The sequence below is a fragment of the Solea solea genome, chromosome 5 (genome assembly GCF_958295425.1).
Source record: "Solea solea chromosome 5, fSolSol10.1, whole genome shotgun sequence".
In the NCBI taxonomy this organism is placed as follows: domain Eukaryota; kingdom Metazoa; phylum Chordata; class Actinopteri; order Pleuronectiformes; family Soleidae; genus Solea; species Solea solea.
Window position 1 is genome coordinate 13,276,162 of NC_081138.1, and position 13,554 is coordinate 13,289,715.

At 39.7% G+C, this 13,554-nt stretch overlaps 1 protein-coding gene across 1 annotated transcript in view; it reads left to right on the top strand.

Moving 5' to 3' along the window:
• Positions 1-13,554, top strand: part of adamtsl5 (ADAMTS like 5) — a 32,348-nt gene that overhangs the window by 14,759 nt on the left and 4,035 nt on the right. Inside the window, exons 3-9 of the mRNA XM_058629258.1 lie at positions 1,984-2,156; positions 2,749-2,809; positions 3,352-3,457; positions 4,660-4,787; positions 7,693-7,816; positions 12,093-12,179; positions 12,906-13,069. Of these exons, the coding sequence (XP_058485241.1) occupies positions 1,984-2,156; positions 2,749-2,809; positions 3,352-3,457; positions 4,660-4,787; positions 7,693-7,816; positions 12,093-12,179; positions 12,906-13,069 (843 nt within the window). The remainder of the gene's footprint in view (positions 1-1,983; positions 2,157-2,748; positions 2,810-3,351; positions 3,458-4,659; positions 4,788-7,692; positions 7,817-12,092; positions 12,180-12,905; positions 13,070-13,554) is intronic.

A 13,554-nucleotide genomic window follows, 5' to 3' on the forward strand; every position in this document is an offset into this window, starting at 1 on the left:
GTGGAGATTGCGACGTCGCTTAGATCAATATTCGATTTACGATCCAGATGGTGACGCCCCTAGAGGTGATATAAATGTTGACCTAGTGCAAGCATTCTTCTTCCTCTATTACAGACGGAAGTGTTAACCTCTGCTTATGCAACTCATTTTCCCGCAGTGTCAATACACTGCAGTCAACAATAAAAAAATCTCATTGTTTCTTTCTTTGGCCATAAACTACATTCCCAGAAAATTACCTTAAAATCTGCCTGTTCCATTTTAAGTTATGCTGCTCACAACCAGGCAGACAATGTGATCACATAAACTTCTTTGTGGAGATAATCATGTAGTTAAGGTAAGTTGTTTTCATTACACTTAAAATCCATTGAGCGTATAATAGGAAACACCAGACTTCAATCAATTTGTCAATTTGGTCTTTTTTTTTTAAGAAAAAATGTTAATTAGCCAAAAATGTGTTTCACATTAACCTTTGTCCTTTCACCACCAAAATCTAATCTATTCATGTTTCAGATTTTCCACTTCATTTCATAGACTTTCAACTGTTCTGTTCTTTGACTGTGTTATAAAACAGGAACATGACAACATGAACTACTCCTGCTTTAAGGCAGATAATCTGATTACACATAGGTGACTCCTGCTGCATTAATCTGTCCGTTTAATGGAGAAAGTTTCAGGAAAGGAGGACAATTTGTATTTAGTTCTGTTTTGCACATGTTCTCATTCACATCTGGCCTAAGTGTTTATTCTCCTCTTACCCAAGAGACACTCCAGATGACTGTGACTTCAGCCTCTCTCTCTCTCTCTCTCTCTCTCTTACACACACAGTGTGTGTGTTTTCCCACTCCTGTATGAGACACCGGTGGGAAAGCTGCCAGTTTCATTCCTCCTCCAGGGCCAAAACTCTGGAATGTGTTAGAGCAGTGCTATTGAGATTTCTCTAATCACTTTTATTGTTTGGCTGTGATGATCCTGATCCACCAGGCTCTCAGGGTTTCTTTTTTATACCACCTACTCTTTATATAGATGGATTTGCCTGTGGGATTTGTTGCTATGAATAATGTGGGGCTTTGTTTGGCGTCAAACAACACAACTCGCCCCAACAAACCTTTTACAAATGATGTTCCTTCAACACTACAGTCTCTGTTCTGCGCACACACACACACACACACACACACAGGTTGTGAGTGTGAGCTGCTGACAGTTGCTACTTACCACCCGCCGGCTTAAACATTGAGACAGAGTGATGATAACTGCTTGCTCAACTGACACGGACCCGACTGAGTGACTCCACAATTTGTCCAAGAAAAACAATAAAACAGGATAAAAACGTATCACTGTGATCAGGCAGAATTGTGTCAACATGTGCAACATTTATCAAAATGTAGTTTACATTCATGTTACAATGTTTTATTGACATTTGAAGTGCCAATTGTTTTTAAAGGACATTACAAGTGCATTGTAATGGCCATCATTTCTCCTTCTTTTTCAAAAGCAACATAATATCACTAAGTTACTGTAATGTGTGTGTGTGTGTGTGTCACTGAGAACGTGATGTTTTGACAGAATTTGCTTGCAATTATATTTAAAGCTGTTGTGCATAACTTAAATATAAACAAATCACCATTACCTAAGTGGCTGAGACCAGGTTGGAGGATGACTAAAAAGTTTTGTGTGAGAGTGAATTTTACTGCCCAAAAATCTGGCTGTAACGCTCCCCAAGTCAGGTCTGATAGTATTGCCTGACAGAGCCCTTTTTCAGTTGTAGGAAGCAACAAAAAAATAATGTCACAAAGACTAAACAGAAAAAAAAGACATCATGAAAAGTTGCTCACTGCAGCTTTAAAGTAACACCTTGACTCACAAGTGTCCTCTCTGCCCAATTTAAACAATTTATCTTTTGGTATAAAGTTTTGGAGTTGTTGTCGTCCATGTCAACGTTAAAGAGGATTCTTTCTTTCTTTCTGTATTCTCTCTGCGCTTCAGTCATCTTGGGTCTCTGCGTGGGATCGTTCCAGTGAGGCCTCGCTCGGGCGTCCAGCACGTGCTCGAAGGCAGCTGCACTTCAGGAACGAGTGGGCAGGGTGGAACGGCTGGTCCGTCTGCTCCCGCAGTTGTGGGGGCGGAGCCTCAGTGCGGACGCGTACCTGCCTCACCAGGTAAATCCAAGCATCTAACCGGGATAACACAGTCCAGTATTTTATGAAATGAAATGAAAGGAAAATATTTATTATGTCTTGTTTTATGATGTAAGTTAAAAATTGTAAAATTCAATAAAAAGTGACATAAAGTAAATAATAAGAAATAAAGCTGAGGAAATTCATTTACAGTGCATCAGTGATTCCATCATCTTTACTTCGTATCCTAGTATTTGATCAACACATACCACCCTCAAATGCACCCTAAAAACATTGTATATCAATTTATTTTAGCTTAGAACTTTTTTACAAGTTTACTATTGTTAAGTATATTTAAATGTAAACATCAAAGAGTAGCTGATGAACATTTCTTATCCAGATTTTATACATTAATGTATCCATGAGTTATGTTGATTTTACAATGTTAAACTACATTTACTACATTTAACTGCAAGCACAAGTGACTTCAATATTATTTATTTAAATGAGAATCAAGCAAACTTAATTTATTTTAATGTGCTAAAAAAAAGATTTTAATATAACCAGCAATTACAGTAGCTCCCACACTCAAGTTTTCCATATTTAGTTCCATAAATCTAAATCTCTTTTCCAGGAACCCAGTGGGTGGACCATGCTCAGGAGATCCCAGGCAATACAAGATCTGCAACACCAAGGTTTATTCAGCATGATGTTTCACACTGTATTGAAAACGTGACTTTTAATGCAAACATTTCACAACAATGGCTGGAGGTTGCTCCACAAGTTGGTCATGGAAGTGCATTAGGTGCTGCTGTAGCAGCTGTTGCATGGATAGGGTGTGATCTGGAATTTCACTGACACACACAAGCCCGTGTCGTCTCTTTGCTGTGCTTAACTCATAGTCACGCTGCAGTCAGACTGATATTATGTCGGAAACGTGCTGTGGGGTCAGACATGTTGTGCTGTGTTTGGACAGCCAGTCAGAGGGATGCAGCGTGTTTAAGCATGTACGATGTGTTGACACACATCTAGACCCCATTTTCTGCAGCACTTGGTGATAGAAACATGAGGCTTTGTGTTGTACAAAGTCTGCTTATCTTCCCAATAGGTCAGCTTTTTATTGAAGGTTTAAGATGTTATTTCAAAATTCAATTGGTAAGAATTGGTGTCAAGTATGAAGTAGCTATCAATAAGTTTATCTTAATCCAATACTATATGTGTTTTTGTTTACGTGCAGGAGTGTCCTGCCGGCTCTGGGGATTTCAGAGAGATGCAGTGTGCTGCCTTCAATGACAGACCATTAGTGGCTGGGAACTCCTTCAGATGGACCACCTTTCATGGAGGTCAGTGAAACAAACTATTCAAGTCTTGTTTGGAGCCACAAGGTTTCCTCTACAGCCCTGTAGAGTTACATGTCTTTTCTCATGGCATTTTCTTTTAAATGAATTCAAAGGTTACAGGGGATACAACCAAATGTGACTGGAGGAAAACTTATCATCGTACAGTACAATGACAAAAGTCCCAAAAAAAGGAAAACTAGTGTAACTAAAATATGATATAATTTAGATATTTTTTGTATAATACCATTCCAAATAGTATAAACCATTGACATGTCCACCAGTGACACTTGGTCCTGTTAGCTTAACTGTTAGCAAAGATGGCGGACACTGTTTACATTCTGGGAATGAGGTCCCGTCCCCCTATGAGTGGGTCTAAAAAGTGCGGAATTAGCGTTGCAGTTTCAATCCTTGGACCAAGTGTCACTGGTGGGCACGTAACAAGAAGAAAAAAAACCCACACATTTTTGAAAAATACGACCCCTATTCTAGTAATACAAAGTAAAATGTATTCCTTTAAAAATATATCCAAAAACCATCAGCGTGTAACTCCACTCCACTAAAAGAACAGAATGAGCATACTTCTCACTTGAATTACATCAGCAAATATTTTCCTGAGGAGTTGATGAATGATCTCAATCATAAACCTCAAGGCCTTTAAGCAGGAGTTCAGATTGTTATGGGTGATGTCAAGATCAGTTGTCACTTGGGATAAACATAAAACATGTTTATCTACAAAAAAACATACATTACATACAAATTCACTTTAACAAAGAAAAACCTGTATATAGATATAAAATGTGTACAAAATACAGTACCAAGTAACTACAACTACAGTCATGTGTGAGTCATTGAAGTGAAACTGTCTCCACACCCAGGTTTAACAAACACAACTCCCTTGGAGTTCACAGATCTGAAAATGCCAGGGATAGAGATTGTGTTTGTTGTTTTTTTCCACTTGTTCCTCAGATACTGTGTCGAGTTTCCACTCTGCCATGACTCCCATGCCCAATATGATCCCTGCTGGGTGTTAAATTTCGACTTGTGCCATGAATTTCCCCCATGAAATCTCTCCCAGTTCCTTCCCTTCGCTGCTGTCTGTTTCTATTTCTGTTCCTGGATCACCTCCCTATCTCACTCCCCCATTTGCTCCTCTATTTCCCACAAAATAATCTTATGAGCTACTGACTGAAGATCTTCCCTGCCAGGCTCTAACCCCTGTGAACTGAGCTGCCTGGCCTTGGGCCACAACTTCTACTACAACTTTGGACGTGTGCTTGATGGCACAGCCTGCGACAATGAACTGGGAGGGATGTGTGTCAACGGACGCTGCCTGGTGAGTTGGAAACAGCAATACATATAGTATTTATGTCAAAGTGATTCTTGTAATTATTAATGTTCAATAATGCTTCATTTATTTGATTTAAATCATGTTTTCATTGGAGGTACAGTATTTTATGTTATAAAGGGGATTTATCAGCATAAAGAGAAGATTAAATGCATGACAAAATTTTCATTTGCACTTAATCACCTGAAGCTAAGAATTGTTGTTTTACTGAGACAAAGCCAGACCATACATCAAACTCATCCTTGAACAAAAACTAGAAGCTAAAAGAGGTTAGAACATTCACTTAATTAAATATTAACAAAATAAAAACATTTGAGTCTATCACAAAAACCACATTTGGAGGTGTCGCAGTGTTTTTACACTTTTCCGGACACATACTTTGATTTATTTGTAGCCATCTCCACAACCTTAAACCTTAAACTCTTATTTCAGGTTAGAGCAGCGTAAGTAGAGCCTTGATTCCCTCAGTCCCTCAACCACTTTTTTCCCTTGCTCTCCCTCTTCCTGTCACATCAAAGCACAAAAACAAATACATTCACAACAAACATATCTGTATAGTCAGACTCACATATCATAACATGACCATATTTTCTCCCACAAACCATTACCTATAAAGGAAATGCAGAGGACCTTTGCTGATTTCTCTTTTGAATTGATACAGTCTTCTAAGTGACACTGGACTGAACTGAAAATAATCTCTCATCGTCTCCTCCGCTCATTTCCACCCTGTTGTGGAATAAGTGATGTTGACCACTGGAGCTCTGTGGAGAAGTGAGCTTCATGCTGGGCATTCGGGCCAGAGTGCACTCAGCACTGTGGACTGCAGCCTTCAGTTATCATTACAGCTCTGAGCAGCACAAGGACCAGTGTCCTCCTTCCAGGTTCAGGCTGTCCTCTCCTGTCCTCCGCTCTTGCCCTCACACAAAGAGGGAAATTAACTTTTGTCCCCCGGGTCCTGTACCACATGCAGAGCAATGTCATACATAACCTACTTACAGTAACACTAAGTAGACACATATGTTTTATGAAGGCACACTCACAGTCAACACCGCTAACAAAGGATAAGTGTGTGTCTGTGTTTACATTATGTCTACGTGCATGTGTGGGTGTGCATACAAACGTGTGCCGTGTGATAATGTAAATAAGTGGATTTATGGGCTGTGGACTTTGGCTGGCCGAGGTCAGAGCTACACGGGCCCTGAAACAGGAAGCAGATGCAGACTGCAGCTGCTGTGAAGGCCTGCAGGTCACAAATTGAGATCAGACTGCAAAACATATGGCTGGCTTGTGTGTGTATGTGTGTGTGTCTGTCCTTGACAGCTAATTTCGCAGTGTTTGTCTCCCTTGTTGCCAAATGTTGAGCTGTGCAGCAATTATTATGTAATTATCCAATACTCGCCATCAATATAAGTGTGATAAAATAGCAGAGATGCAAAGAAAAAAATTCAAAGATCGTTTTGGTTTTCACACTGTTAGCATTGATGTAAAATTGAGAGAAGAAACTGTAACCCTGCATCTGGCATTTCTCTGAGGCTGAACGATGTGCTTTCATGTAGACCAACGGTCTAAAATGCCCACAGTGCCAATGCGATGAACTGCTTAAGATGAATGAAAAGCCATAAACGCAAGGACTGAAGAAATTAATATGTAAAAACATCTGGCTGAGATCACCCGGAGTATGGGAATGACTAGTAATAATTTGGTCAGTATCTGTATCGGTCCGATACTGGTCAAAATCACTGGATCGGATATCAGACAACGATCCAAAAATCCTGTATATAGACAGAAAAAATGTAACTCAGCAAAAGCATTTTAGCTGAATCATGTCTGGGCTGCTTATTTCTTCTTTTCTACAAATGTGTTGTTAACAGCTCATAAATAATAGTTCCTAAATGATCTAAAATGACTGTATTTGACTAATATAGGTATTGGTAGATACTCGAGTTTGTGATATCAGTATAGGACGCAAAAAGTGGTATTGTCCCATCCCTAATTATTACGGAACAGGAACCTTTAAGAACAAACAAGTCAAAAGCAGACCTGTTTACACCTGCATGTTGACCTGTGTCTCTCATGACCATTTGTAAGTGTAACTCACTTCCCTGTTCTGCATGTAACTTCAATCATACCCTCATTTCTGTTCTCAGTGACCACGTTTATTTGTTTTAAAATGTGCATGGCGTCCATCATGGTTGGATTCAGCAGCACCAGATCTATGTTTACACTAAAATTGACACATGTGATTTTCTTGCATTCTTATGTCTTCTGATGTTTTGCAAAACCCTTGTCACTTCCTCATAGGGGCCCTTGTCCACCTTGTCAACCAGGATTCATTTCCTGTTGTGCACACACACATATGCACAATGTGTGCATTTTTAAGGAGCTTAAGGGGAATGATGATCCCTAGATTGTCACTGTCTTCTGTGGGAACCTCCCCATTGACTGGCTTGCTAAAGCAGGAGATGAAGGTCAACGAAGAAAACTATCCATTGTAATAAAGCCAGCAGCAAGATTCTGTACACACAATAAACCATCCAGCTGATCCTTAGTGCCCTTTACTTTGGGATTTTTTACATTTACAGAGACAACCCTGCAACGCCAACTTCTTTGTGAGGCCCTAGCTACTGATTTTTTCCCGTTTTAAGTAAATGTTTGTATGACGTAGAAATTGACAGGGAGAAGCAAATAAGAGGAGAAAGAGTGGATTCTCTTGACCATGGCAGAAAGACGTACTGCAAAGATAAATCTTGAGGGAAAGGTGAAAAGCTTCCAGGAGTGTCATCAGAAAATGTGTGAAGTGGAAACGCTGCTTCTCAACCCAAGTCTCAGGCTTCAGCAGACATTAAACTAGATGGACTCTTGTTACTTAAACAGTCGTGTGTTTGTCCTACAGAAGCCAGGCTGTGACTCTATCTTGGGTTCCAAGCAGCAGGAGGACGCCTGCATGGTGTGTGGGGGACAAAACACCACCTGTCTGCACCACAAGAGCGTGTACCAGAACAATGGTCTAGAGACCGGTAAGATGCACACACACACACACACCTAGGCATGGAAAATCATTATATTATCTCCACATGGAATCAATTGATGTCAGACCAACATGATCTGGTATAATACCAGCCCCCAAGTGTTCTCAATCAATCATTAAGCATTAATCAAGAACTTATTGTTCTCTGATGACGTGAACATTAACCATGGCTGCATTTTTGCAAAATCCATTGGCTGCCTTCCAAGTAGAAAACCAGCTAATTTACCCTCTAAAATTACAGTCATTACCATTTGAGGAAGGAGGAGGAAGAACCCATAGTTTCTTCGGCTAAAGTCAAGCCCCACATGTACCTACAGCTCAGAGGTTAACAGGGTTTAGGGAGGTGGTCAAACCTGTTACGGAGATTTTCAGGACCAGGTGAAATGACCAGTGATAGAACCTCTGAAATTAGTGATGAGTTCAGTTGAAAGATTTTATTGTAGACAGTTTAGATCCAAGGAGAACTGAGACAATACCTGACATCTGAACAGTAAGGCATCATCGCAGATTCTGGTGAGCAGTGAGCAGTGAGCCAGGTCTGATAGATACAGTTAGTAAGACTTGAGATACTGTATCCAGTACCTTGAAAGGCGCCCAGTTTGTGTCTTATCATACGTTATGGCTGTTAACACTGTACACCAGGTCTGGTTATAAGGATATGTGAGTAATTAAACTTAAAGTTGGCTGAAGATTAGAATTTTCTAATGTTCTCTTAACACCTGTGTGGTGGTATATATATGTACTGTGCAAAAGTCTCAGTGCACCACCAGCTTTGTTGTTTTTATGTGTGTTAAAGGAAAATGTAGCGCAATAAACCTTATTTGGTATGAAACATTAGAACAAACAGGTTTTACTGGGAACATTAATTAGGGTTTCACTCCAGTTTTTAGAAAGCCAGGGTCGTGCTAATGTTCAAGTGTAAGGGTAGGTCACACTAAATACTTGACTCTCAATGGGGAAAAAAAATATGCTGCATACATGTTTTCTGTGTGTTATAATTTTTATAATCATTTTCCAGTCATTTTAGCATTACTAGAACAACAAATCTAATGGCAGCCTAAGACGTTAGCACAGTACTGGATAAATACCAACAGCTTCATGATGTGGATAAACTTTCCAGATATTAAGCATGTTGTGAATGTCTGATTAATGACAAGCAATAGTTTTGTTTCCATGACCACCTCTCTTTATCTGAATAAAATATTTTTGAATGTGCTACATCGGAATTTCCAGATTTGTGTGTTTACATGAAGCATTTTTATTCGAATCAGGCGTTTATTTGGATTAATATGTAAACAAACCTAATGTTGACAAATAAGTAAGTCTGTAAGTCTGAAAAGACCAGGAATAGTAGCTTTTTGTCAAAGCAACACTCTCACAGCACTGGACAACTGTAGTAGAACTGGGAACTGTGGTATTTCTGCCATTTTGAAGGAAATCACTCGTTAACTTCTGGCCATCATTTCTGAGAGCCGTTTTGGTATTTTAGGAAAATGATTTGCGTTTCCATTGTCAAATGTTGACACGGTGTCAAAATAATCTATCCGTACCATCCCATTCACAGAGAATCAACACTTCAGTGCCATGGTTGATGGGAAAAAAGCAGCTGTGTGTTTCTGTGTAGCCTACAGCTTTCTCTCAAACAAAGCTTGTCTTGTTCTTGTGATTAACACCAACATGCCTAGAAGAAAGAAAACAGAATACTGCATGTCCTCCATTATTGCTCTTGTTTTTTCACGGTTCTTCTTCTTTGTGGAATTTACTGGCAAGCTACACTGTGCTGCGCTGGTATGACGGTATTTACATAGCTGACACAAATTACGTAAATAGCCATGTAAGTTATGTATCTGGCCCACACACCCCTAGGTGGAAACGTAAGTCAGATCAAGGTGTACACCAGCCGGCCTTTACATTTAGTCTGAATGAAATAACTGGTTAAGTGTATTAAGGCCACACACCCAGCTTTAAGTCAAGTGCTATTAAGATTGGCTAAAATCTTTGGATCTTTTAGAGCCAGTGTTGGCCCCGCCTGAAAATGGCAATGATTTTCAACACTCACCACTTCTGTGACTTGGCTCAGTACATTACAGGGTTTTCCACACATAGCTGTGAGGTGAGGCAGACCAGAACTGACACATTTAGCAAGACAAAAAGAGGCTGATAGTGATTGTTTTGTTTGGGCGTATCAGTAGCCTTGGGAGGTTTTCTCCCCATCTGCAGCTGCGTTTCCCCATGGAGGCAAACACGGTGCATGGTGGCTGCACAAAATGACTACTCACAAGGTCAAATACCAGTGGCCTAGAGCTCATAGCTGCCTGTATGTAACTCTGAAACTCTGAAATTCCCTCTATCTCAGTATTACACCGTCATATACTGTTGCTGACACAGATATGATCTCTGGGGACACACAGAACAACACAGGAAACATAGAACAGCAGTTTCAATTTCCAAAAACTTAATTTGCCCTCTGTCAGCAAACACAAAGCAGTCAACTACGTTCTGTTAAGTGGTAACAGAACAGCAGGAGAACACAGACCAGCTGTCTGAACAACAGCAAGGAAACATAAAATGGACCCTGTCTCTTCTTTTTGCTTTGACTCACAAGTGAAATATCATGGTGAAAACGATCCTTGTGGCTCAAGCTCAGTCATAAATTGTCTCTTGTTGAGCTCCTAAAGTGATCTCGTAAACCATCAATCACAGTCATCGCTGACATCACTAATTCAGATTGACAGACAATCAAAATGTTGTAACATCATTGTGATCCAAGCTATAACCCGCCACTGTTCTTTTGACGAACATAATTATCTAATTGCTACCTGGATTAACTGTGAGTTATTTTATTACTTATTGGTTAAGAATTGCTGAAAATGAACAGAGGTGATTTATGATTTATTGTGCCGTTCAAAGATTAACTCTGAATATAAAGTACAAAGGCTTGCAGGAATCTGGTGACTGAACAGTACAATCCACTGGACTGTGAAGAACATGTCGCACTCACATGCTCAAATGTATGCAGCAGTCAGACAAGGGTTTTGTTCTGTTTCGCTCAGTGTAGCAATGTCACATCAAACATTGTTTTTTTTATTTTGGAACTTTAACATGACTTCTGGTCATATTTGACACCTGTAGGTTGAGTTGAGTATTATCACTGTCAGCTATCAGTGATTCAAATAACTTTAATAGTTAAATAAACACCTGAGGCTTTTCTTTCTGTGACCTCATTTCACATTGTTATACGCCCCTTTCAGACATGGTATTAACCTTTGTCCTGAGAGATTCATTCATAAGTGAACAAGTAAAGCCTTAAGTATGAGTTTTCACACCTGGCATTAAAATGTGCCCTGGATGCGTCTCCTGTGTCCACTTGTGATGGGATCTCACTTAAGCATTTAAGCATTTAAGCATTTAGCAGATGCTTTTATCCAAAGCGACTTACCAGTTTGTGAATGGACATGGACGTCGTGTCTAAATTTATGTTGCAAATGAGTGAACAGATGTGTCTGTGAGTGGTGTACATCTGTGTCTGTGTATCACCACAAGTGGCTGAGACAAAAAGACTTGGGAGGGAGTGAAAGACACAAAACACTAATTAACCATTAGACAAATAAATCATGCGGAGAAATAATGTATGGGTTTGGAGTTTGATGCACACAAAAGACACATGTGTCCTCAAACCACCTGTGGAAGTGAAGTATTGTGATCACATCTAAAGATGCATTCAGGTCACTCGAGGTGAGTTCACACCTTTACTTAATAGGGCTGAACAATAAATAGTTCTTAAATCATTCTTTTAGTTGTCATATTTGCCCTAGAGTGAAGTTATTGATGGCATCTCATGAAATATGGCTCAACATTGTTTATATACACTATATATATATATATATATATATATATATATATATATATATATATATATATATATATATGTATATATATATATATATATATAACACAGTATATATTATTATTATATTGAACTGAATATTGACTTAAAAGTTATATTAAAAAATGTATTTGCAACTTTTCTACCCATATCATTCAGCCAAAGTACTTGGCACTGTTCACTTGAGATCAGAGCAATGAGGACAGATTTTAATACCAGGTTTCAATGGGGTCAAAAAGCTGTGTTCAGTGTAGCAGTCATGCCCCTGGCTTAAAAAATCCCTGACTTTTCCTGTATTCACATGAAGTATTTAAAAAAGCAGGAAAATAGAATCAAACCCAACCCTGAAACGGAATGTCTCTATGTCTGTATTGGCCAGGGGGACCTTTTGGATACAATGAAGTAACCATGATACCAGCTGGAGCCACTCACATCAGAGTCACCGATAACAGCAGGAATTATCTGGGTAAGATTCAGCCAGCGTTTCTCTAACACACTCAAACATCCCTCTTTCTATAGTTGTGAGGGCACTTATGGAAATAATGCCTTCCCTACCATTAATCCACGTTTAACAATCTTTACCTAATTTTAAGACTTAGCCCTCAAAAGCCCGCAGCAGACATGTCCTTAGTATAAGTATTTTCCTCTCTGTGACTCTTCAGCTTTGATGCTGAGTCATCGCTACATCACGTTTTAAAATGATAACACCCCTAAAGTCAACAGGGCTTTATGAGCCCTTGTGGAGCTTTGGGGGCCCCTTATTCAGGAACCTGTGTCCTAGACGTCCTGCTGCTTACTCTCCCTGGAGACAGAAGGGACTCGGCTGGTCTCACTATAATAATCAAGGGCATCTATTCTCATCCATGTTTACATGACTAAAATAAACAGGCACCAAAGTGGTACATGCTGTGGTCTTGAAAGAGGCAGCTGGGGCAAGGCAGGTGAAGGTATTTGATTGCGTCATGTGTCATGGAAAATGCCTCTCCCTGCTCAGAGAGGAAACAGCTGGTGTAAAGAGCCACCTGACATACAGTACATCCGCCCCTGACAGTCTGCATTTACCTCCGCTTTATGCACTGATGTAGAGAGATAATGATCATACAAACATTTGACTCTCTAATAAACTGAATAACATCAAACATTTCCTTACTCCCTCCTTCCCTCCCTCCCATCACCTCCTTCCCTCACCCAGCACTCCAGAATGGTCGCTCCCAGTTTGTGATCAATGGTAACTGGAAGATAAGCGTTCCAGGCGAGTACAGTGTAGCTGGTACCAAGCTGCTCTACCGGCGTTCAGCAGACACATGGGAGAGCTTTGAGGTGCCAGGACCCACCCAGGAAGACCTCCACCTAATGGTAAAGTTAAAGGAAAGTTAAGGACATTAGCCGAGCCTGGGTCAATTTCAATTGCGTCCATTCCCACTGCAGACCTAATCCAGAAGTTACTGAGTGTTTTGACCAGTAGAAACGGGAATAATCTGACATCAGTTCCGTTTTTTTCTCCCAGTTAAACTTTCATTTATATCAGATTAGTAACGAAAGAGTAAAATACATAATGTTACATAGTTATGATTATGTAGCCCATTAAAAAAAGATAATAAATATTTAGAATATACTAACAAATTGCTTATGGTGCATGTGTGGTGCAATATAAATTATGGCTACACTGTGTGTAGAAGAGAAACAGGTTTAATTTTTAAAGATTTAATGGTTAATGAACAATCTGAATCACAAGATGAATAAAATACTGGCTTTGTTCTAGAGTTCCTGCGTCTGATGGGTTAGTGGCTCCTGTCAATAATATTGTGAGATTCTTAATTTCAGGCAGTGAAGCAGGAGGG